The following is a 25,460-nucleotide window of genomic DNA, read 5'->3' on the forward strand; positions in this document are numbered from 1 at the left end:
TTGAGGACCAAATCAGCATATTAGAAGGATTTCTGAAGGATTGTGTGACACTGAAGACTGGAGTAATGCTGAAAGTTTAGCTTTGCCATCACAGGAATCATTTACATTTTAAAATATATATAGTAATATTTCATAATATTACTGTTTTACTGTTGCTGTTTTTAAATAATAAATAATAAATGCAGCCTTAATTTGTGAGCTTAAAAGACTAATTTCAAAAACATTACAAAATATTACCAATCCCAAACTTTTGAATAGTCATTGCATTAAATAATTCCATAAAAATGGCCACTAATGTTTTAGAGCCAGTAAGCATCATTTTTTCAATCTCGAAGAACCTGCAAAATGATCTTAACACAAAAGATACTCAATTATAATTTGATGATAGTTGAAAAACCTAAAGTTTGAAAGAAATGGATTGGAATGACACTTTATTCTAAAAATGTTTGTGCATAAATGAAACAAAGCAATTAAATAAACACAATATTTATGAATTAATCCAAATATAGATGGTACAAAAATAAATGTGAAAATTGTGAGGTTGGACTATAACACAAATGCAACACATAATTTAAATTATAGGCCCAGATAAAAGCAGCCTTCAGCTGAACCCCAAAATATTGACTGAAATCAACACCATAGTTTTAAAGAGTGAATAACTGCTCTTGGAATGTGGCTCATGCCGATATTGTCACCAGGGATGGGCAGTATTTCAGATAGGTATTTTAAATACAAAATACGTTTTCGTATTTTGTATTTTAAAGCCTTTGAAAAAAAAATCGAATGTAATTTGCATTTAAGTACATTTTTCCACACAGTAAGCATGTTCACAGAGAGGTCTGTCACTTCTTAAATTCGACAAAAAAGTAAAGAATGACCCAATAATGAATATTCAGACATGTCATTTTATCATGAAGGACAAAATGAGGGGCAAAAAACAAAGCATACCAGCAATGAGTTATCTTGAGTGAAATTCTACAATTTCATAATATTTCTCTACGCATTTAGTCGTGTTATTTTATAATGCATGATATTGTGAGATATATTTAATGGACTTGTTTTTTCTCTCTCACAACAGTAAGGATGTTAGCAGTCATTTTATCTTATTTGCAGGAAAGATGCAAGTATGGTCAAGCGTAATGCCCACTTGGTCTCGTACTATTCTGATACATACACTGCTCTACTGTTAAACCAAAGTGACTAAATAGAAAGTGCACTCATTCTAAGAAGCAGAAAACAAAAGATAGACATTGAGCGCTTGCTAAAAGCAGGTGCAAAATAATTAGGCCCAGCAAAATCACTAAAACCAGTGCAGACATCATTACCTTCTGTGAAAGTCACAATAATGTGTCAGAAATGCTACCTATGCACTGCTGTATGTCTCGGCTAAAAGGGAGTGTTTTGACACGTACAGTTAATTTAATATACAACTGACAGAATTCCTTTAATATTTAAAAGAGGCTGTTCAGCATCCTACTGGAAGTGTCTAGGAATGATTTCCAGAATCATTGTAAATCTTAAACCGGCTGATGCCGCCTCTGTTGAGCATGCTTTCCTCACAGCGTCGACTTTCTCGGCCTGGATAAGAACGCAAAACAGCATTATAAAAAGTAATAAAACAAGCCAAATACAAGGGAAAACTAAACACACTATTTACACTACATACAAACAAGCCATTCTTATCATTAATTGTGACTGATGTCTCTCCCCAGAACTCTATTTTTGGCTTAACTGACAGATATAATGCGACTGCATGTCCTTTTTTTCAATGGAAGATGAATTGTGTCAGATATTGGGTCGAGGTGGCACAAAACTTGGAAGCTTTTCTCATCAAATGCTCTTTCGATCAGTCTTTTGAAGGGCAGTCTGTTGTGGCATACTCTTTAGTCTGGAGCTCCGTGTTTAGAGGTTGTCCCCGGGTTGGTACTGTGGTTCAGTGGCAGTGAAGTAATCCTCCAGGAAGGCTTGCAGATACTCAAAGGTGGGCCGCTCCTCGGGATCCCTCTTCCAGCATTGGAGCATGAGCTCGTGCAGGGAACTGGGACAGTCCTGGGGACAGGGCATCCTGTAACCACGCTCTACTTGCTCCAAGACTTCTCGGTTGTTCATGCCTGAGGGACAAATGCAAAACATGTGCTCTTTAATTGAAAAAAGCCGTGGGGCCCTCAAATTCCTGTATGATGCTGAGTTGTACTTTATTCACACTCTTAAAGGGATAGTTTGCCCAAAAAGTGAAAGTGAAAAGTTAGTGGGGTCAAGTGTTGTTTTGGACCCCATACACTTGCATTGTATGGACAACATTCAAAGTATCTTCATTTGTGTTCATCAGAAGAAAGAACTTTTTGGGCGAACTATGCCTTTAATTCTGCCATGGGTTTAAAACTCACCCTCATGTCATTCCAAACTTATAACACACAGTTACTGCCAATCTCATGTTAATCTTGAGTACCTATAGAATAGCATTGCATTCTTCATATCTCCGAAGAGTCTTTAGAATTATCCGATTTATAAAAGACAGATACAGATACACAGCAATAACACACTTCTTTGGTGACATTGTTGATTTTGTGGTCTAAAAAACAAAATGACAAATCTGTCTCAAGCAAGTCCTATGCAGCGCAACAATAAGCGTTAAAATAATAAGAATTTTCTTTCTTCTGCTGAACACCAAAGGAGATATTTTGAATGTTTTCTGCTTTTGTCCATACAATTTAAGTCTATGGAGTCCAAAACAGCACTGGACCCCACTGACTTTCACAGTAAGGACAAAAAACACACAGACATTTTTGTTCATACAGGTTTGGAGTGACGTGGGTGAGTAAACAATGACAGAATTCTGATTTTTGAGTAAATTATCTCTTTAAGAATGAATCTTGCCTAAAATAGCAAACTGTCTTTGAAAAATGTTAACAAAATTTTAGTAATTTGAACTGATTTAAATTTTAGTCTGTTGCTGTCAGTATTAATGGTCTAAAAATGTACGTTGCACCATCAGATCTCACCTGGATAGGGCACGCGTCCTTTGGTGACCAGCTCCGTGAGTAGTATTCCAAATGACCACACGTCTGACTTGATGGTAAACCTTCCGTAGAGTGCTGCCTCTGGAGCCGTCCACTTGATTGGGAACTTGGCACCTACAACAGAACACTGGATTTATGGATCTGATCTCTACTTGTGAATTGGGCAACGTTCCCAGGGAAATTACAGATTTAACTTTGTTGAATATGTGCATAAGGAAACAAACATAAGTAGATAAAACACAGCACAGTCATATGTTATATGACCTGTATAGCCACGTCATCCCCATTTAAGAAGTTGCCATGTCTAAATGTTTTCATATGCAACTGAACATCGTACTATAAACACTTACAATAATTATATATATTTAAGGTGTTGCATTTTATTAATGTTTTTATTTGAAAATGTTAGTGGTAGTAGTGAACAAATGCATTATTGCAATTTAAATGTGGTAAACACTTGCCATATGGTAAATTTAGTAGTTTCTCTAATTTACTGTAGAACTATGTTAGACTGTGATCTTAATAATACATTTTAATTATAAATAATACAGCAAACTATCCAGACATAGAAGGAAATGTACAGAAATTTGAGCAGTACTTAAATCATTTGACTTAAAAACAACGTATTATTGGTTTTTATAAACTCTGATCTTTAAACTCCAATAATGAATGCAATGTACTTTTTTCTGAATTGTCAGTGTAATGTGTAAAGTGAAGAAAAATGCTGTTGCCATATGGCGACACTGTACAATAGAGGGTTAACTGAAACTATGAAGACTAACTATGAAGTACCTAAGCCTGATTTGGGAGAGTAACTCTCACCTTGTCGTGCTGTGTATTCATTGTCCTCTATTAGTCTGGCCAGTCCAAAATCTGCAATCTTGCACACTAAGCTGTCATCAACAAGTATATTGGCAGACCGGAGATCTCTGTGGATGTAGTTCATCCTTTCAATGTAAGCCATGCCTGCAGCAACCTAAAAGATGAGTGCGCAAGCAATGAAATATTTAAATGCCCTGTGGTCAAGTAAGTGTTTACTGAAACCAGATACCTTAATCTATTATTGGTATCAAAACATTTTAACTAACCTGAGCGGCCATGTCCACTAAATTTGGCAATTTAAGCCCACGTCCTTCACCATCCTTCAAGAAATCCAGCAGGCTTCCTGAAAGACAATCAGTTGCATGTGAACAAACCTGTGTGATTTCTTTGGAGGTATAACAGGAATATTGTGAAATATTATTACTATTTAAAATAACTGTTTTCTGTTTTAATACATTTCAAAATTTAGAATGTCCAGCATCATTACTCCAGTCTTCAGTGTCACATGATTTTTCAAAAATCATTTGAATAAACTGACAAGACACATTTCTTAAAATTAATGTTGAAAACAGTTGTGCAGCTTAATATTTCTGTGGAAACCGTGACACATTTTTCAGAATTCATTGATGAAAAGAAAAAGCAGAAGAGCAGCATTGATTTAGCACTTCTGTTTGCAAAATCTGTTCTTACCTTTGCTCATATATTCTGTCACAATGTAGATGGGTTCTTCAGAGACGACCGCATAAAGCTGCACTAGCTTGTCATGCCTCAGTTTCTTCATTATCTGAGCCTCCTCCAGGAACGACTCTGGGGACATTGTGCCTGGTTTCAAGGTCTTCACTGCCACTTTAGTATTGCCATTCCAAGTGCCTGCCATTCAGAGATGAGATTTCATAGTGAGTCACACAGCCCTTGAAAGGAACCACACATAAAACCTTCCATGACAGCTGGCTTTCTTTTGACGAGAGGAAATGTTCTCTGCCTCACTGACAGGGCAAGATTTCTACCCCTGGAATTATAAGTTATGTATGAATATTAAACTCTTTTATTGGGCATGTGGTTAAGCTAATCTCTTACCCATCCAGACCTCTCCGAACTGTCCATTCCCCAATCGTTTGATGAGCTGAAGTGACTCCCGTGGGATCTCCCATACATCTTTGGTTTTGACAGACAGGTCAGCAAGGCGGGGCATGCCTTTATGGCATGGGACTATTAAACGGCAACAAAGTCCTGCAGCCCGGGCTGAATGCAGAAATTTTAATAGATTATACTGTTAGTTTATCATTTAAGATTGATACATTTTTGCATAATGCATTAGAAGCAGATTTACCAGAATAATGGTGCACAAGCTGCTGCAGTGTTTCAAATTGAGCTCTAGTGGTGATATAATATCCTCCATTGTCCAATTTGCGGATCTTGTAGTGCTTCACGTGGTCGCCTTTACTTTCATCCCAGTCCTGTATGGACAATGAATATGCTCCTAGAAAAAACATGAGCGAACAGAACATTAGATACAGGACAGGACTCTCAAATATCAGTTAAAAATTCCAAGATGAACATGTTAATGTTTTAAGTCAGCACGTTTTTTTTTTTTGGAAAGAAATTAATACTTTTGTCTGGCGAGGATGCATTAAATTGATCAAAAGTGACAGTAACAGCATTTACAATGTTACAAGAGATTCCTATTTCAAATGCTGCTATTTTGAACTTTCTATTCAAGAAAGAATGCTGGAAAAATGTATCACGGATGACACAAATGTTTTCAACATTGATGATAATATGAAATGTTTCTTGAGCACCAAATCAGCATATTAAAATGATTTTGAAATAATCATGTGACACTGAAAATTCAGCTTTGCCATCACTGCAATAAGTGACATTTCAAAATATAATGACATATAAAACAGTTATTTGAAATTGTATTAATATTTCCCAGTATTCTTGTTTTTACTGTATTTTTGATCAAATAAATGCAGCCTTGGTGAGCATAAGAGACTTTTTTTGAACGCAATAAAAAAAATTTACTCACCCCACATTTGCAAATTGTAGCGTTACTGCAAATTACCTTTCGTGGTCTCACTCTCCCTTATAAGGAAAGTGCCTCTGGGATTTCCATTTGACAACAGTTGCCGTTCTGCATCTTTACGGCCAAGTTTTCCAAAATACCAACTACAAAGGGATACATAGTGTTTGTTTTGGTTAACAGTATGACCACATGACAAAGTTATCTTATTGCCCTTGTTCCTATGAAAATACTACTAGGCCTAACACAAATAACAGACACTGTTCTTCTGGATAGTCTTCCTATTTCTATTTCACTTTTGTCTATTTTAGAACTAAAACTGAACTTACTCTTCTGCCTGTATAGAGTCTACTGGAGCCACATAATTACTGGGTATGTATCCTGTTCCACCTGTAGTGAGAGAGCGCGCCTCCCACCAGTCTCCTTCCCTGATATACAGCAACAGGAGCAAGAGAACAAATAAACAATGAACATTTCTAATGGGTCAAGTTTCAATTATTAAGATACATAAGTACAGATACATTATCGTTCAAAAGTTTGGGGTCAGTAAGATTTGTTTAAATAAATTAAATTCATATTTTTATTCAGCAAGGATGCATTACATTTATCAAATGTAAAAATAAAGACAGTTATAATGTAATAAAAGATTAATATTTCATATAAATGTTGTTCTTTTGAACTTTCTATTAATCAAATTATCAAAAAAATGCATTTACAGTGTTTTTGATGGTCTCTTAAAATATGGTCTGTGAACTCACGTGCTATTTAGAATCTGGAACTTTTCCCCTTTCCTGAAGCTGAGGTCATCCTCTGACCTTGCCTCATAATCATAAAGTGCTACAAAGAGTGTTACTCCTGCAAAAGAAAATGACAAATAACATCGGCTTACTAAAACAATGCAGTTTTATAGAAATATTACAACGTCTCAACAATTTGCAGTTTTATAGAAATATTACAACGTCTCAACAAGGTAAAATAGGATTTCTTCATTAAATATTTTCAAAGAAAATAGGTATGAGAGCAAGGCAACTTGACAAGGACTTGATTTTATCCATCAGATCACGATACCAGAATGAAGTCAGTAGGGAAGGGGCTGGAAAATGAGGCCTTGGTGATGTCAGCCAAAAAGTAAAAGTTTTTTCAGAGATAAAGGAAAATAAACTTCTTTTTTTTTTTTTTTTTTTTTTTTTTTGGGAATGATGTGGACAGATCCAACGGGCTCAAAAAAATTAGGAATGAGTTCTCTGGAAGTTAATAAAGGTGATTTTTATGTCACATTAACTTTAAAGATATTTCACTTTCAGTTTGAGTGCTAGAACAGCAAAGTCCCTCATTTGTTTTACCTGTTCCACCCCGGGATCGTAGCGTTCCAGAGTGTGAAGAAGAGTTCACTCCCCCAAACACAGTCACTCCTTGACTGACAGGCGCATGGAAGTTGTTGTAGTTGGGTATAGTGGTGACTCCAAAGCTGGGGTAGTGCTGAGGTGTCGGATCAGCCCCATATCGATATCCTGCATGCTGTGAGACGCTAGTTTCTCTGTCGTCTGTGAGTTTGGTTGCCTCTTTGTCCTTGCATTGCACACAGCCCATTATCTATATTCTTTGTGGTGAAGAAAGGCAAAAATGATGATGACTTGATATATATTTATTTATGTTTTGACATTTTATTGGTTTGAAACTAATCAAATTAGACATATTAAAGAGGAGGTTAAGATTCATATTCAGAACAACTGACTGGAAGTAAACAAATATCCCTAAGTGATTACTTGAAACAGACATAAATCAATAATTAATTCAACAAGTCATTCAGAGAGACATTTGGTTTTAAGCACACAGTCTATAACTACAGTGAAAACAAATGGATGTGTAACTAAATATGTGATTTATTTCATCTTATTTGCAAATATCATGATTTGGATAATTGAATTAGTTAAAAGGAATAGTTCACCCAAAAATGAAAATTTGTTGAAAATATATTCACCCTCAGGCCATCCAAGATTTTGATGAGTTTGTTTCTTCATCAGAACACATTTGGAGAAATTTAGCATTTCATCACTTGCTCACCAATGAATGCTCTGCAGTGAATGGGTGCCGTCAGAATGAGAGTCCAAACAGCTGATAAAAACATCACGATAATCCACAAGTAATCCACACGACTCCAGTCCATCAATTAATATCTTGTGAAGCAAAAAGCTATGTTTAAGAACTAAAACCATCAACTTTAAGCATTAAATATAAACCTTTTTTTGGTTGTTGCTGAAAATACCAGTACAATCCATAATAGCATTTCCTCCAGTGAAAAAGTTAATCCTTTGTTGTCCTCTAAAATCAAAATCCAAATAGGACTGTTTGGACTGTTGGACTGACTCACTTGTAAACAGTGCTTGATCTGTGCTTATGTCTCTCCTGATTTAGACAAGATGACTTTTTCACTGGAGAAAGCAATATTATGGATGGGGACTCACATTTTAGCTGGAAGCAGCGGTTTGAAGTTAAAAACATATTAATGATGGATTTGTTTATTACAAACATGCAGCTTTTCGCTTCACAAGAAATTAATTGATGGACTTTTGTCTTGTGGATTTGTTGTGATTGATTGTTGTGTTTTTATTGTGTGTTTTTGTTATGTTTTTGTCGGCACCCATTCACTGCAGAGCATCCATTGGTAAGCAAGTGATGTAATGAGTACATTTTCAGCACATTAAAAATTTTGGTGGAACTATTACTTTAATTTGACTATTATCCAATGAAAACCAGTTTTCTATTCTGCAGACCATTATGTTAATATTAATAAACGTTTATATAAGTGGCCTGTTTATACAAGACTTGAAATGTAACACATGGAGAAAGAAAACGAAAACATATATTTAATAAACATACCAAGGCAGGCACTGGGCTACCACAGTGGAGTATTTGCATTCCATTCAATTAAAGATGATGTGAAAACATCTACGATTTGCTCCTTTGCCTGAGTGGGCAAAACAAAAGCCAGAAACATTGTTTTATTGGTAAACAACGTCTGGGGAACTATAGCACATTGTGTTGAAGAATACATAAAGTCTGATGTCTGTATAAGTTAAACATTTCATCCTTTAACATCCTTTAATTATTCTGCAGAAAACAAAGAATTCAGAAGAGCCATTCATGCTTTTGTTGTACAAGAAAAAGTGTCTCGACCACAGAGATTACAGCAAATATGAAATATTGTTTTATCTATACTGCTGAAAATGAAAAGTTCCATCATAACATAAATATTTTAATGAGACCCTTTAATTTAGTCGGAAAAAAATAATCCTTTTCATCAATGAGACTTTTTGTTCATAACTACTGAGTAAATTTACAGAGATTGCTGAGAGATTTTCAGGCACCAATCCTTTAAATTGAGAGATTTAAACTATAATTGTATGAGTCTCAAAAAGATTTGAATGCTGCTAAATGGAGCATTTGACTTTCTGAGACTCCAAGCATAGAAACATTTCCATGACTTTTGATGTTTTATTACTTTCCAAGACTATTTAAAAATTCCCTGATTTTTCCAGGTTTTCCATGACCGTGCTAACCATGCATTTATCATTCTGGATGCATAAAGAAAGCAATAAGAGTGGAAAAAGGCTTTTTGTGCCTAAGGGCCAGGCTTCATTCGAACAGATATAAAACAAGAAAAAAATAAATAAATGAACAGATTATACTAAAAACAAAATAGAATAAAGCATAAAATCCGTCAAGTCACACAAATACTTGCGTGCTGAGATTGTAAACCCTGATAACGGGTATTGTATGATTTAATTCTATCGTAAAATGACTACTGTCCAGTGACAGAGGCCTTATTCTTCCATTCAATTGTGTACATAAGGCTTTTTCTGCTGCGCATCAATCCTGCTGCCAGAGACGAGCGCTTAGGAGCAAAAGCATCACACCATCCCTACAAGAAAATACATTCGTTCTCGATTATTAACATCCCTAAACACCATGCGGCTGATAAGGCGAAAGCGTTATGGTTAGTCCGTCGGTACTAGCATTATAAAGCCTCCATCTCCCATCATTTCCATTAACCACAATATCCAATGGATACAAATCGGCTGCACCAAGTGTATCAAAAACGCCAGACCATCAGAAAATGCTTACCAAGAGAGGGGTCGCCTGAAGTGTTTTGGATTTCACCGCAAAGAGCCAATCGAAAATAGGTCATTTGCAGACAGATTTTCTATTAATAAAATCTCGGTGAATTATGAAAATAACAACATTGGCCCTGATGGCTGAGGCAGCTCCTGTCGCCGAGTGTAACAGATGATGGCGTTGCTGAGGCGGATTCTCTGGGGGCCGAGGATGTGATTGACAGGACGCTCAGCCAATCGGGTGGCGCAGAAGACGCCTGCGTGCGCGCGCATATTTTGCCTCCTCGCTGGTCCTTTCTTGCTCCTACTATGCAGCGTGGGTTCAGCTGTGGTTACCATAGGAAAACAAGGACTGTCTGGTCATGCTCCACAAATCTCTCTGTAATCATCGACGACCTGTGACACCCATAATTTAGTGTGTTGTCTGAGTTTAAAAAAAATATATTTTTTTTTTTCATAATCCATGCATGTTGTGTGAGGCACACCTGCTTTTTTAGACACTCCTGAGAATTTCGTTTAATTTTAAACGGTTTGGGTGTGAAACTTTTCAGCTTGTATAGCCTGCCAAAAATAAATCTCGTTATCATCAAAGTGAATGCACCCATATGCAAATCTTTTAACTGAAAAGTTGCACTGTGTTCAAAGAAGGAAACTTTTCATAAATGTCAGATTGTTGCAAGTCATCACATTTTTGTTTATTACTTTAAATACTGTGGACAAAGCAATTGTTTAATACCTAGTTATGACATTTTACCTTTTTGCTGTTTATTTTTTTATTTATTTTATTTTTATTTTATTTATTTTTTAGCTGAAAAGCCTAAAAAATCAGGTTCCATTATGATAACATATCCTGATAAATATTAGGACAATGTGTGTTCATTCAACTGTATCTTATTTTTTATTTATTTTTCTCTGGCAGTAATGTTGGTAATATTCAAATCTTAAAAGGATTGTTCAGTCTTAAATTCTGTTAACATTTATTCCACTCATGTTGTTTGAAACCTGTATGACATTCTTTCTTCTGTGGAAAACAAAAGAAGATGTTTAACAGAATGACAGCCTCAGGTGTAAAGTCTCCTCAAAATGTCCCTAGCATCTCCTTTTAGTGTGAACAAAGAAAGTCATAAGGGTTCAGAAGAACATGGGAGTGAATAAATTAGGATTATATGGCTATGTGATTGTGCCTGTACTAAAATTGACTTTTGACAGTTAGTCCCAGTCTCCTCATTGTACTAAATGATCATATATGTACCACTATGGCATGGACTCTTTTCACAGACCATCATGATGCATTTCTACAGTTATTAACATAATAAATCTTATATTTTTATTTTTAAAAATGTAAATGTACATTTCTAACACTATACTTTGTGTTTTCTTTAAATTGCATTAAACTAGCTCACTCTGCATGAGTGTTTCTATTAGAATGGCCAAAGGGAGTGATGCAGATTTGACATCTTCCTCTCATTTGACCATTGTAACCAATGGTACTGCCAAGTTACATGCATATACACATTACATTGCCAAAAAATGGCAATGCGTGTATATGACATGCAATGTTACTGATGTAAATAGATGTATTATAAATCATTAATCAGCAAAAACAGATCAAGGTTTGGCATGACTTCAAGCATTTTCAATATTATTAGTTTTAATCTTAGAAAATGAAACTCTGCAATGGACTCTCGCCCTAAATCAACATCTGTTGCTGTAGCGCCGGCCAACAGTAGTGAGATTTTTTATATTTATACTCATCAAGATTTTGTTGAGTCACTTCATGCTATGTATAGCTGACTTTTCAAAATGTTTTTGATATGCTTCACTGGTTAAATTCTAAGGAAATATGGTCATGTTCATTTAAATCATTGTAGATCAAATGCCACAATTAACATATGTCCCTAATGTATGAATTCTGTTTTATACTGTTCATTTATGTCTTGTTATTTTAAATTTATAATAAATTTATGTTTTTTAAAGATAAATGTCCAGTTTGCACACATCCGTTTGGTGTGGTGAATAGGCTTTAATGTTTTAGGGCTTCTCTGTTTAACAAAACATACATCAGCTTAGTATGCAATATAAATCTTCCTCCTATTCCTGGATTACAGGCAGATCATTCACTCCTTCAGATGTAACCAAATATTTCACCATTGCACATTTACAATGTTATTATTGTTTATGAGCAATCATGCTGTGACGTTGAGCAGTTGCCATGGTGACGTGAGTTAGTATGGTGATGTGAAAGCGCAATTTAGACTATTTCAGTGCATTCAAAACAGCTTCGACTGGGTTGACAATAAACTGTGACTGAATCTAGGTCACCAGGATTCCTCAGAATGCATGCAATGTGTGACTGGATGTTTATATTGGAAAAGTGTAACCCAAGGTTGGAGCGTTGGAAATGAAATGTTTACAAATTTATGTGTTGGCCTATGTAGTGTCTATACAGATAAAGGGGCATAATGCATACTCAGCCATTTAAATCTATGGTGTTTGCTTTCTCCCTTCATATTTTGAATAAACCAAAAGAAAGATCTTTTAAGAGACAGGGTTATGAAAAAACAACAACAGCAAAGACCAAATGAGAGAACGAAATAAAAACAGAAATAAAAAGAAAAGCAAAACATTTGCTACTGGATACATTGGTACTGAATCACCAGTTGCTGGTTGCGAGCCCTTCCTCCCCTCCAGTGCGTGAGTGTAACCCCTCCCCCCGGCTTCACGCAGGCCTTTGATTGGCTCACGCCGCTCTTCTGTGACGTCAGGAGTATTTGGGCGTTGTATCCAGCATCTCATTATCAAAAGAGAACAATTTCATTATCTCCATCTCGTATCCCAAAATAATATATTTGAGAGAGTGCTGTAATTAGTATTTTTTCTCGATCAGTTGATCACAGCTTCACCTCTCTTTATCTCCTTTCCGCAGTTTTATTTGAAAAAAAAACAAAAAACAGACGCTCTTGAGAACGAGCACGCGACGCGTCTGAGGGAGAAGCTCGCGCTCTTTGTTCATTCATTTGATCTGCGATTCTTTGTTGCGTGTGAAACCATGGGAGCGCAAATCTCCAAAAACGGAGCAAAAGACGAGACTGCTGCCGAAAAACCAGCAGAGGCTGCGAATAAATCAAACGGGCAGGTAATAACTTTAATTATCATCTATGTTTAGGCGTGTGATGTTTTGAGGGGGTGTGCAGTACCAAAAACCAAGTCGGTTCAAATGAACAATGAGCCGATCAACAAAGGGTCTCTCCACTTTCCACTGAAAACCAGCATTTGTATTAAATATCGACGTTATTGTTTTATAAAATTGAATGATGAGCATAAATTTGTTAGATTTTAACGTTAGTGTAAATAAAATTTTTATTAGATTGGAATAGACCCCCAATGAAATCGGTGCTTTTAAACGGCAAGTTATTTTTTTTCTTTTAAAATCGTATAATTAAGATTACAGTAAAATTCGGTGATTCCATTACGAATTCTAAAAATGAGTTAAATATGAACATCTTCGTAGCTTCCTCAAGCTTTTCCATCGTGCAAAGCCATTTCGGTAAAATCACCATGCCTTTCTCGCATCTTGGTGATAAAATGGAAGTAGCCTACAAATAAGCCATGAGAAGCAATCCGTGGATTTAATATATGAGAAATGGTTTTAATATGAGAAGTGGGCTTGCAAGACTGTGTATGCACTCAGCACGATGATCTGCTCGGTTTGATCTGCGCTGGTGGATCTACTCGTCCATCTTGCAATGCTTTCACTTAAATGGCAACAGCATCAGCCAGACAAAGTGCATGAGACTTTACCCACGTGGTGAACCTATAGACTCCAGATAGTGTTTGCATACAGCCTTTTGTATTAAGTAGGTTGTAAATATGCGAAATGAATGCACACAATTGTTTTGCATTGTCCACAGGTACTTAAAAAGTGTTAAAAAACGTTTTTCTAATAAAAGGCCTTAAAAATTAATGTCTTAAATTCAGATTCGGTGGGTCTTAAATATTTTTGGTCACATTACTGCTAAAGTATCTTAAGTCTGACGGACCTAATGACAGTCGTGGCCAAAAGTTTTGGCAGTGACATAAATTTAGTGTTTTGCAAAGTTTGCTGCTTAATCTGTTTTGGTGTTCATTCACATTGTTTCTTGATTATTGTGTTGAGTGATCAGATGCATTTTAAATAATTGCTAAAAGCTTCATTGGCCAAAAAATTAACTTTCAAAAAAAACAAAACAAAACACTGTTTGATCCAGACACAAAATGACCAGCTAACATTAATTGACTAATCATAGCAGCACATGTGAAAGTGTGAATGAGTACTAGTCAGGTGAAATCACTTTCATAGTAATTATATAAAAAAAAATTAAATTGTTAGAGCAGACTGATTGCTATAAAAGGAGGGAAGAAGCTCTTCCAATCATTGTGTTCTTGTTAGCATTGGTTAACTCCAAAGAAACACTTGCAGCCATCATGGCTTTGCATTAAAGTGGCCTCACATGCAAGGAAATTGCTACAAAGAATCTTGCACCTGAAAGAACCATTTACCGGATAATCAAGAACATCAAGGAGAGAGGTTCGACTGCAGTGAAAAAGTCTTCAGGACGTCCCAGAGTGTCCAGCAAGAGCCAGGACCATCTCCTCCTGAGGAGTCAGATAATGAATCGTGTCACCAGCAGTGCAGAGCTTGCTCAGGAATGAAAGCAGGTTGGTGTGAGCATCTGCACACACAGTGAGGCCAAGACTTTTGACGACAACCTAGAGTCAAGAAGGGCAGCAAAGAAGCCACTTCTCTTCAAGAAAAACGTTGAGGACAGACTGAAATTCTGCAGGAAGTACAAGGATCGGACAGCAGAAGACTGGTGCAAAGTTTTTGAAGCTCCCTTCCGACTGTTTGGGACATCTGGAAAATCAGTTGTTCGGAGAAGAAAAGGTGAATGCTACCATGAGTCCTGTGTTGTGCCAACAGTGAAGCATCCTGAGACCATCCATGTGTGGAGTTGCTTTTCAAACAAGGGAGTGGGCTCTCTCATAATTCTGCCCCAAAATCACTGCCATGAATAAAGAATGGTATCAAAACATCCGGCAAGAACGACTTCTTCCAATGATCCATGAGCAATTTGGTGATGATCCGTGCATTTTCCAGTATGATGGAGCACCATGTCACAAACCAAGAGTGATAAAGAAGTGGCTCGAAGATCATTACATTGAAATTTTGGATCCGTGGTCAGGCAACTCCCCGGATCTCAATCCCTTAGAGAACCTGTGGTCAGTCCTCAAAAGGCAAGTGGACAAGCAAAAGCCCACAAAGTGTGATCAACTCCGAGAACTAATAAGGCAAGAATGGATCACCATCAGTCAGGATTTGGCCCAGAAGCTAATATCCAGCATGCCAGAGCGAATTGCAGTGCTTATGAAGAACAAGGAGTCAACACTGTAAATATTGACTCATATTTGTTTTTTGCCAATAAAAGCCTTTAAAACTTTTTGATATGCTTATCATTGTTTTTCAGTATACCATAGAAACGTGGAAAAAATAATCTACAAATAATGAAGCAGCAAACTTGGCAAAACACAAAATTTGTCACATCCAAAACCTTTGGCCGCGACTGTACAATCACTGAACAGACTGAAGATTTTTTTTTTTTCTCCCCTGCGGTAAGCTACTGCATCATCAGAGCATCGCAGTAGCAGAATACAGGTCGAACTATATTCTTAATGTTCTCAATAATAATAAAGGTCAAACTACAGCTGATCACCCTCTAGCTAGTTTAATTTTTTTATATTTTTTTACTTGCCCGACCAGACAAATAGCCTGATTAAAACATAAGTGACTAAAAAATACCCAGTGAAGCATCGAAACGTGAGACACTGTTTTGGTGTTTACATAATGGTGTTTTGTTCCTGAATGAATCAATCATTTAAATGATTCAGTTCAATCGCAATGACTCACTTATTAACAGTGACTTGCTGCCATCTACTGTCTGTTTTAATTTTACGTTTAAAGTATCTTTTTATTTAAATGATTTCAAATATCAGTATTCAACGTTTTATGTTTAATATATCAAAACATTATTTATGTATTTGTAAAAATAGGCCTTAGGTAAATAAAAATATGCAGATTTAAGTATGTAAAAGCTGATAGAACACTGATGAAAATATTGCTTCAGAATAAATTGTTTGCACCACCAAAAATCTTGGTGATGTGGTGCTTTTGTGGGGATATATTGCATGGAATATTATCCTCTGATATGAAAAGTTCACTGTATATCTTAAATATGATTTATTACAGTGAAGATATTTTGTTTTCTTTTTACGTTAAACACATTAAATATTACATATGTGTGTAATATAATTTGTATTTCCATTACAGGTTTAGGTCTTAAATTTCATATAAGGTGGTATTAAAAAGGTCTTAAAAAGTCAGAAATGTAACTTGTTCATGTTTGTAGAAACCCTGTTACAGTGCAAAAACAGCTTATATGAAGCACTTTTGTATTCCCACAGGAGAATGGCCATGCTAAAACCAATGGGGATGCCTCTCCAAATGCAGAAGCAGCCACGGAGGATGTGCAGGCCAATGGAAAGCACTCTGCTGATGGGGAGGTAAAAGCAGAGGAAGGAAAGGCTGAGGAAGGAGGCGCAGAGAAGGCCGCTCCTGAGGGCGAAGTGGAGAGTTCCACCGTCGCGAATGGTGAAGACACAGCCAAAACAGAAGAAAACGGTTCTGCTTCGGCGAGCAGTGAGCCTGTCAAAACCAAAAAGCGCTTCTCCTTTAAGAAACCATTCAAGCTTAGCGGCTTCTCTTTTAAGAAGAGCGCCAAAAAGGATGCTGAAGGTGGAGAGGCGGCAGCAGCGGCTGTGGAGAACGGTGAACAGAAGAAGGATGCTGAACCTGAATCTGAGGAGGCCAAGCCTGAGGCATCCAGCGAAGAGAACAAGACGGAGGCTCCAGCTGAGGAACCGAAAGCTGAGGAACCAGCTGAAAACAAGGAGGAAAAACCATCCAGTGAGGTAGCCGAAGAGAACCCAGCTGAGGAGAAGCAAGCAGAGGCTGCTCCTCAGGAGCCAGCGGCCGCAGAGAGCTCAGATGCCCCAGCCGCTGCCACAGAGTAAGATGGAGGGTGAAAAGGCCATTTTAAGTGAAGTCAGAGGAGCACAAACATGGAAAATTTGTACAAAAACCAATGACATTTCAAGCCTTCTGTTTTCTCCCACACTTTCATCCATTCCTGTTCCATCCACTACATTGTATATGGCATTTTGAAGAAAGGAAGTTGGATGGAATGATTGGAAGTGAAAGGCACATTTTCCCCATCTTTTTCATATTTTTTTTTGTAGCAGTTTTGTGGGTGTGTGTGTGGATGAGTGAGATTAATAGAGCATTGCTCATTTCACTTGTTTTTTTGTTCATTTTCTTTTGTAGGTGAACTATGTTAGTGTCGTAAGGACATTGAGTTGAAATGTTAGTTGAAGGTACTGGTGCCATACAATTGGGTAAATCAAGTGTGTGGAAAAAGGAGCTATCAGAAATGACATCATTGAACAATTTACAGATGTTACTGGTCAGTTCTCATTTGATTTTACTGTCATCATTACATGAATCACTAAAACAGGTGCTCAAAACCTCAGCAGCTGCATTGTGCAATACTGCAGCATTATGTATTGGTATTGGCTTTTGTCATTGCTGGATTTTATGATGTTGAAAATGGCTTTATCATATTTTCTTTCTTAATATCTGTGGTATCAAGTTTGAAGTATGAAGTTTTTTTTCCTCTCTTTCTGCAAATAACCCTGTTTCAATGAGAATGTTCTGAAATGTTTAACATCAAAACATTTGACCTGTCATGTGTAATGCAGTCCAAGTGGTTTTTATTCCAGCAGAGTTCCACAATTGTTTGAAAAATTGCCGGTGCAATCGTCAAGTAGATAATTTTTTTTTTCTTTTTTGTAAATACTTCAGCACCATCTCTACTTGATTTTTAAATGGAATGTAACTGCGTGTAAATCGTTCACATTGCTTCTTTTACCCCTTAATTTTAGGGGCACTCAAAACAAAAATAAAGGATTTAGACAGACAATATATGAGTTTTGTTTGAGTATTGTTTTTGCAACATTGTCTTTATAATATAATTTTTTTTTATGTGATTTTGAGAATTTTACAATAGAATAATGTGAAACCTTTTATGTTGGTTGAGGTCTATCCTTAAATCACCATCTCTACCATCAAACCCATTGTGGCAACATATATTGAACAACAGCACCATGATAAACATTTAATTATGTGATTATATGAGGGTTTGTAGGCTTTCTTTTTCATATCACAAAGACCTTAAGGTATGAAAAATGTTTTATGGTTTGTGTTTTTATCCTCCACACTGGTAAATGCCGTTCTTCTAAATTCCAAGAAAAGCCAAATACTTTCTAAGTATAAAATGAATGTTAACAGACGCTACTCGGATGTTTTTAGCCTACCACAGAAGCTAAAGATAATTTAGAACCATGCATTTTCTGCGCTCCAAGATGAACTCCACCACTAATCTAACAACCACGAGATGGGTGTGTTTTCACCCAATATTCCTGTTCCTAGTTTAGATGCTGGATATTCATATTATATATGGCAATGTTAAACTTGTGGATCCCACCTCTCCTCTCACAGATGGTAACGACTTTACCCTCCAGGTGCTCTTGTCTTATTTTTTTTTTTTATTCAACCACTTCCCTCAAACCCTTCAAATGCAGTGCCTGCCTGTGGTTTGAGGCTCCCAGCTTCTGATTGCCTCCACCCAGCATCTTCTCTTTGACTTGTTTTTCCACCTAACCCACATCTTTTGGTTGACAGTGAATTTAACAGTCATCAAAACATATCTAGTTCCTTCTTCTGTTTTTAAAGGCACTACTCTTGAAACTACCGAATCTTCTATTATCATTATAATTTTTCTGCAACAGACAACACAAAATAGAAATATATCCATTTAAACGTACTGTTGTAATTCTGTTGCATTGCATACCACTTTGTAGTTACCCTTGTTTAAAAAAAATTACAACAAATGACTCATTTTTATTTCTTTGTTGTTTTGCTTTTTTTAAAAATTTTTAGTCAAATGCATAAAATACCACTTTGTAGTTACCCTTGTTTAAAAAAAATTACAACAAATGACGATTTACAGAGCAAAATTAATCATACGGGATAACATTTATAGATGTTTTTTTTTTGCTTGTGAGTTTGTTTTTCGTCATTTTCACCATATCACAATATTCAAGTCAAATATAAGGATGTCAGGAAGATCATTCTCTCCGTTTAATCAGTAAGGATATAAGGACAATTTGAAATAGCCACTGCGATCAGCAACAAGAAAAACAAAATACAAAACAAAAAACAACAAGGATAAGACATGAAATTATCAGGACACAACTTCACATGCTCAATCCACACACCAAAATGAAATTGTTAAGGTTTTAACTGTATTTCTATCCCTGATAACATGTTACATATATCACTTCCTTTTTATTGGCACCACTTCTTGGAGTTTTCAAGTTGAGATGCTTGAATTTCTCAGAACAATAGCACAGTCTGTTGTGCATCAAGGTTTGCAGAACAGGATATTTTGTTTGAGAAATAGTGAAGTTACATAAGTAATGTAGTTGAATCACCTTATCACGTAGAGGCAATCAGGAACCCAGTGAAAGAGCAATGGACATTATCAGCGGCAAAAACACCATTAGCCTCATCATCAGGGACCTGGATATAAACAGTGTCCTGCTCATTGAGCTGAAGGACAGAACTACCAGACATCTGGTCCACAAATCCCTTGTTATACTCATCATAGGTGAACATGACTGGATCACCATTTTTATAAAGTGCCACTAAAGCATTAGCACCATTCACATGCATGCTAAAGGAGAAGTAATAAATTCCTGGAATCTGGCAGGTGAACAGACCTGTCTCGGGATCATAATGCTGCTCTCCATTATACACAATCTTATCAAACTTAATTGGGGTACCAGATGGGGGATAAGGTGTCTCAGTTACAACAGTGAATGCAGACACAGGACTTTTGACAAGAAGTGGGAATGTAGTTTCACTTGGGCCCTTCTCAAATAGGACCTCACCAGGAGGACCAGGAGGGCCAGGAGGTCCAGCAGGACCTGGAAGTCCAGCAGCTCCATCAGATCCAGGAAGTCCAGGTGGACCCTGAGGCCCAGGGATTCCCTTGGCAGCCAAACCAGCAGGGCCAGGTAGTCCAGGAAGACCTGGGTGACCTTTAAGGCCACTTGGGCCTGAAGGACCTGCGGGACCAACAGGGCCTCTCGCTCCAGGAGCTCCTGCCTCTCCTTTTTCACCTGCTGCTCCAGGATATCCTGGAAGACCTTTTGAACCAGCAGGTCCGGGTGTTCCTGGGGTACCAGGAGTGCCTGTTTGGCCAGCATCTCCTTTGTTACCAGGAGCACCTGTAGCTCCCCTTGGACCAGGTTGGCCTGTTGCCCCTGGATAACCCTGCTTGCCTTCAATGCCTTGGGGTCCCTGTTCTCCCTTGTGCCCCTTCAGCCCTGTAGGTCCCATTGGGCCTTGAGCACCCTTATCACCTGTTGTTCCCCTCTCACCTGGGAAACCTCTTGACCCTTGAGGACCAGCTGGACCCATAGGACCAGTGGCACCTGGATATCCAGTGTGCCCTTTAGCACCTGGCTCACCTTTCTGACCTGTTGTACCTGGGCTACCAGCTACTCCCCTCTCACCTTTTGCACCAGGTTCACCTGGTTTGCCATAACCTGGAATGCCAGGAGCACCAGTAGCACCAGTTGCACCTTGTTGACCTTTGGGGCCAACAGGGCCGTGCATACCTGGGGCACCATTCTCACCTGGCTTGCCAGGCATTCCAATTCCAGGAGCACCCGTTTGACCTTTTGGACCTGGTGGACCCATGGGTCCGGGTTCCCCATCATGGCCAGGTGAGCCTGATTTACCTGGTTCACCAGGAAGTCCAGATTTGCCAGGTCTTCCAACACCAGGCTCACCAGGCTTTCCAGGAGCACCCACTGATCCCGCTGGACCTCTCTCACCTGGTGGCCCCTGATACCCAATACCCCTTTCTCCTTTTTGTCCTGGTGCACCAGGAATACCTGGATATCCTTTAAGACCTGGCTCACCCCGGGGTCCCATTGCTCCTGGCAGACCTGCTGATCCAGGTTTGCCTGTTGCAGAAATCCCTGCTGGTCCAGGGCTACCAGCAGGACCAGGCATGCCTCTGGGGCCTTGAGGACCGGGTGCACCAGAATCTCCTTTATGTCCAGGTGCACCTGAGGCTCCAGGTTTGCCAGGTCCACCTGGAGTACCAGGTTTTCCAGGTGCTGAGTATCCAGCAGGACCAGGTGGTCCAGGGGGTCCCCGTGGCCCTGGCAGTCCTTCACCATCTTCTCCTCGGTCTCCAGGGGGGCCAGGAGGTCCAGGTGGTCCTGGCTCACCAGGGATGCCTGGTTCTCCTGCTACAGATACCACTGGAATAAAACAAGAAGTGGCAATAATCAGTTGTCACATTCAAATTGACTTGTAATTTGGTGTTTTCATGAAATTCTACATTGTATGTGATCCAAATTAGATTATTACTGCAAATAAGTATAATATACTACGAGTACAATATACCAGTACAAAATTGATAATGTAGTGTTGCTAGAGATCTGGACAGATTACATTTGGACAGATTTTAGAAATGTCTGACTAAAAGTGGTCCTATAACCATATAGTACCTTTTTACACATTTCTGTCTCCTTGGGAATTGTTTGACTATCGAATGATTCACAGATATAACTACAGGCTTTTTGAAATAGAGCTGTTTTCCTAAGAAGCAGAAAGTCAGTATCGAGTTGAATGTGAGTATGAACAGTAGGTATGCTCTACAGATCCACTATAAAGTCCTTTTTTATTCAAACTCCTTTTAAAAAAACAGTGTTCATACATCATAAATAATACATTTTAAAACTTCAAATAATAAATGTTTTAAATTCAAACCTGCTATATATTGTTAATTCACAACAGATCTATACATATACAGTTATACAGACAGTTGTATGTTAAATTATAAAATTAGATTTTGTGTAATTTTTGTGATAAAAAGTGCTTGTTTCAAATGTAAAATTTTAACTTTAAATCTTATATTTGTGATTCAGTTATTTATCGTGCAATCGCATGCTTTATTGCTGTATTATTGATAAATTAACTTGACCGGACAAAGGCCCACCAGAACATTTATCCAAAGACCTTACGAGACAAAGTACTTTAGTATTTCATGTTTTTTATATATTTTTGTATCAGGACCATCAGTTATATGCGGCTAGGGCTCCAGTTTTATGATTGCCTTCATGTGGTCAAATCTATTGGTTTGTAAACTGCATCATACCAAAGATCATTCTTCTAGGCACAGCCTTCATGAAACAAAACAGATGTGTCTAGATTTTGCTGTGACACACCCAGACAAATCACTTTTCAAAATGTCTTTACGAGGCTAATTCTAAATAGCTGTTCATAACCTTTGAAAGTTATGAAGTTTTAATCGGAATATACTTTCAAATTTAAAATAAAAACTGAATTCCTTCTACTCAAACAAATCATACAGTCTGTACAGTATTTTATTGTACAGTAATACCAATCTAAGGATGACTTCAATGATTATATTTGAACTTTGCGGATTTCATCAAACCATGCAGTTAAACACAATATAAGAAAACAGATTTAACATACTGAATCTTTCATACATCCTTCAACTTATTGTTCAACTCTCCAGACTGGAATTTAGTGAAACATATGAAGAGAGAGGACAAAGATGTATGTGTTTTACATGGAACTAAAGGATCAGTTTTATATAAAATGCCTTTTTGCTACCTAAACTAAAATGATTTTAAAAATGACTTCCAGTATGCAATCAAAAACAGCAGAAGAGTCTTTATAGTATGATGGATCTGTAAAGGCATGTCATGTTTTTGCCTACAGTGAATCTACTATTTGAATATTTCAAACTTAGACATGTTGCATTATACTATTGGAGGAAGCACAGTGTATCAGCAACCAATCAGTGTGCTGGATTCTACTCCTACAGTTTTGCTATGTGCATACCTAATTTTTCCTTAAGATTTGCTTTGCCTGCATTTAAACTCAATGTAGCATTCACATGCTAATCTTTTACGTTTTTAGGTCAAACATGATAGACATAAACAGATCTTCAATATCCTGCAGAAAGCAAAGAGAAGCATTTTTCAATTTTAAACATACCATGGCTTTTCACTGAGTAAGGCTGGTACTGGGGGCCCTTCATCACCTTCTTCATAACATATCTCTCACCATGGGCAGCTGTCAAGGCAACCAGGAGAAGAAGAACGCTTGCTACTCTTAGTTCCATTCTCTGAGGTCAAATCTGCAATGGAATCAAAAGAGTTAGATGTGATTATGTAAAAAAAAAAAAAAAAAAAACTGCTGGTGGTAAAGGCTGAAACATTCTAATGGAACAATTGGTTCAGCCATTTTTAATGTAAACAACAGCTGACAACCATAAACTATGATTTCAGCTTCCATTCCATTAATAATAACTTTGTTTAAACTGTAACTCAAAGTAGTAATAAGAGCGCCCTCCATCTGCACCTGCTGATAGGTGTCATTTAATATCAGGGCCTAGTTCCCCAAAACCAAAGGAAAAGAATAAAAATGGACACCTACCGGCATACTTGGGTTCCAAATAAATAAAAAATTTAACACAGCCGCTGCTCCCACTTCTGAATATCCTTGTGGTAGGAGCCAGACAGGATCTGTTGCTGCCTAGCACAATGATGAGGGTTTTTATACCATATCTGGCCCTTGCACCATTAAAAAAGCACCTACCACACTAGTACCTCCCCTCTCATCTCAAGGCTGTAATTACCAAGCACATTTGCCCACTGTTGGCATGTCACTTCAGGATGGCTTTTTCTCTGAGTGTTTAGACCCATGATTAGATCTTGTTAAGCTCCCCTCAAAGCTGCAAAAGATGCATTTTAGTCCTAAATTTGGGTCGAAAAATGTCATTTTAGGGTATGGATAGCCTGTATGATGTGGACTTCCCTATGTAATGTTGTTATCTTTAGAAACATGATGTAAACAATAATTCACACAGAATTTAGCAGTTTCTCAGTGGCTATCTATCTATCTATCTATCTATCTATCTATCTATCTATCTATCTATCTATCTATCTATCTAAAATTAAAAACATCAACAATTAAACAATAATTCACATAAAATGTTATATAAGTGTTTTTTTTTTGCTATTAGCATTGCAAATGTGTTTTGTGTAGACTCTGTTAGAAAAGAAAGCTAACTTCTATGTGAATTATTTTTTACATCATGTTTCTGTTTTCAGACAGATAAAAAAGTGTCTAATTGCAAATTTCAAAATAGAATGATTTCAAAATGTTTTAAAGCCACCACAAAACTACTAATGAAAATCACTTCCAAATTCAGCCTTGTCTGGTTGACTTTACAAATTCCTCACTTTTTTGGACTGTCTGGTGCATTTGAATTTCTCCCAGAAAAAAAAAACATATACAAAAACATTAGGGGGAAGACAGATTCAGCAGGTTGGTGTGGTATAGGAAAACCCCCTGCTGTCCATAACAACAAACATGATGGATCCAAATGTGCCTGACCATTAGAGAGCATATTTAACTCTTTTCCTTGAGAAATGCACATACAGAAGCCACTTTGACTCTGTTTGTTCAGAGTGTCTGTTCGGAGAGTGTGTGAGGCTTTCATAAAATGTACTATTTCAGGCCAAACAAGTTTATGGTTCTTTACGTGTGTATTTTTGTAAGTGCTTCACCCAGAAACAGCTAATAAAGAATATATAAAAAGACGTTCTGGAAAATACATCTGACTTTGACTTTTTTACCCTCTTGTGTGTGTGTGTGTGGGGGGGGGGGTTATGATGAGAATTTCACAAAGCGTCCAGAAGGGGGCACACATTTTGTACAGTAGCCTCTAAGCCTTTAAGTTTTTGGATTTGTCAGCATCTTCATCACTAAGTATTTCTTGCCATTATGGTTCTTTCATCATGTTTTATTTCTTTAAATTAGGTCTTCTCACACAGCTCTCCCTTACTTTCCGAGGCTGCTGCTGGATTTTTTCCCAATTTATTTTTGGGTGTATGGGAAACGTGCACACCCAATTAATCATACCCTCTACAACACAAGAGTAGTCTTGAGGTATGATCACGATCAGCTATGTGCGGCAGTCAACAGCTCCTAAATCTTTACATAATAACATATACTGTATGGTTCAGCCCATATATGATTTTATATATGATATATCCCTACTACTGTTAACTGAAGCAGAAAGACCAGGTTGAATGGAAGATCCCTTTGCACACATGATGGAAGATTTGAGCCACATAGCGTATCATTAAGTGATCCTTGAACATGAACTTTGTTTCAACATCTCCAATTTTCAGAATTAGTCTCAATCATGT

The 25,460-nt window shown here is 37.4% G+C and overlaps 3 protein-coding genes across 3 annotated transcripts; 1 reads left to right on the plus strand and 2 right to left on the minus strand.

The window, feature by feature from the left end:
* Positions 1-885: 885 nt before the first annotated feature.
* LOC109107917 (tyrosine-protein kinase fyna-like) lies at positions 886-10,184 on the minus strand. Its single transcript, XM_042773746.1, has 13 exons — positions 9,991-10,184; positions 8,746-8,833; positions 7,209-7,465; positions 6,624-6,720; positions 6,195-6,293; positions 5,908-6,011; positions 5,173-5,322; positions 4,920-5,084; positions 4,533-4,712; positions 4,109-4,185; positions 3,843-3,996; positions 3,003-3,134; positions 886-2,111 (listed from the first exon to the last, which is right to left on the minus strand). The coding sequence occupies exons 3-13, from the start codon at positions 7,453-7,455 to the stop codon at positions 1,903-1,905; spliced, it is 1,614 nt and encodes a 537-aa protein (XP_042629680.1). The 5' UTR covers positions 7,456-7,465; positions 8,746-8,833; positions 9,991-10,184; the 3' UTR covers positions 886-1,902.
* A 2,578-nt stretch (positions 10,185-12,762) lies between these two features.
* Positions 12,763-18,054, plus strand: LOC109107926 (myristoylated alanine-rich C-kinase substrate-like). Its single transcript, XM_042773747.1, has 2 exons — positions 12,763-13,116; positions 16,479-18,054. The coding sequence occupies exons 1-2, from the start codon at positions 13,030-13,032 to the stop codon at positions 17,085-17,087; spliced, it is 696 nt and encodes a 231-aa protein (XP_042629681.1). The 5' UTR covers positions 12,763-13,029; the 3' UTR covers positions 17,088-18,054.
* A 1,072-nt stretch (positions 18,055-19,126) lies between these two features.
* LOC122148137 (collagen alpha-1(X) chain-like) lies at positions 19,127-23,833 on the minus strand. Its single transcript, XM_042773748.1, has 3 exons — positions 23,680-23,833; positions 23,239-23,380; positions 19,127-21,470 (listed from the first exon to the last, which is right to left on the minus strand). Exons 2-3 carry the CDS (start codon positions 23,363-23,365, stop codon positions 19,630-19,632), a joined length of 1,968 nt encoding a protein of 655 aa, XP_042629682.1. The 5' UTR covers positions 23,366-23,380; positions 23,680-23,833; the 3' UTR covers positions 19,127-19,629.
* Positions 23,834-25,460: the final 1,627 nt, after the last annotated feature.

This window comes from Cyprinus carpio, chromosome A17 (assembly GCF_018340385.1).
Source record: "Cyprinus carpio isolate SPL01 chromosome A17, ASM1834038v1, whole genome shotgun sequence".
Classification (NCBI taxonomy): domain Eukaryota; kingdom Metazoa; phylum Chordata; class Actinopteri; order Cypriniformes; family Cyprinidae; genus Cyprinus; species Cyprinus carpio.

Excerpts from the sequence above, each read along its gene's own strand:
- LOC122148137 (XM_042773748.1), bottom strand. The coding sequence starts at position 23,365 with ATGGAACTAAGAGTAGCAAGCGTTCTTCTTCTCCTGGTTGCCTTGACA. Across the intron at positions 21,471-23,238 it reads TTACTCAGTGAAAAGCCATG|TGGTATCTGTAGCAGGAGAA; the intron begins GTATGTTTAAAA and ends GTTTTATTCCAG.
- LOC109107926 (XM_042773747.1), top strand. The coding sequence starts at position 13,030 with ATGGGAGCGCAAATCTCCAAAAACGGAGCAAAAGACGAGACTGCTGCC. Across the intron at positions 13,117-16,478 it reads CGAATAAATCAAACGGGCAG|GAGAATGGCCATGCTAAAAC; the intron begins GTAATAACTTTA and ends GTATTCCCACAG.
- LOC109107917 (XM_042773746.1), bottom strand. The coding sequence starts at position 7,455 with ATGGGCTGTGTGCAATGCAAGGACAAAGAGGCAACCAAACTCACAGAC. Across the intron at positions 5,085-5,172 it reads GCTTGTGCACCATTATTCTG|CCCGGGCTGCAGGACTTTGT; the intron begins GTAAATCTGCTT and ends TTCTGCATTCAG. Across the intron at positions 3,997-4,108 it reads TAGTGGACATGGCCGCTCAG|GTTGCTGCAGGCATGGCTTA; the intron begins GTTAGTTAAAAT and ends CTCATCTTTTAG.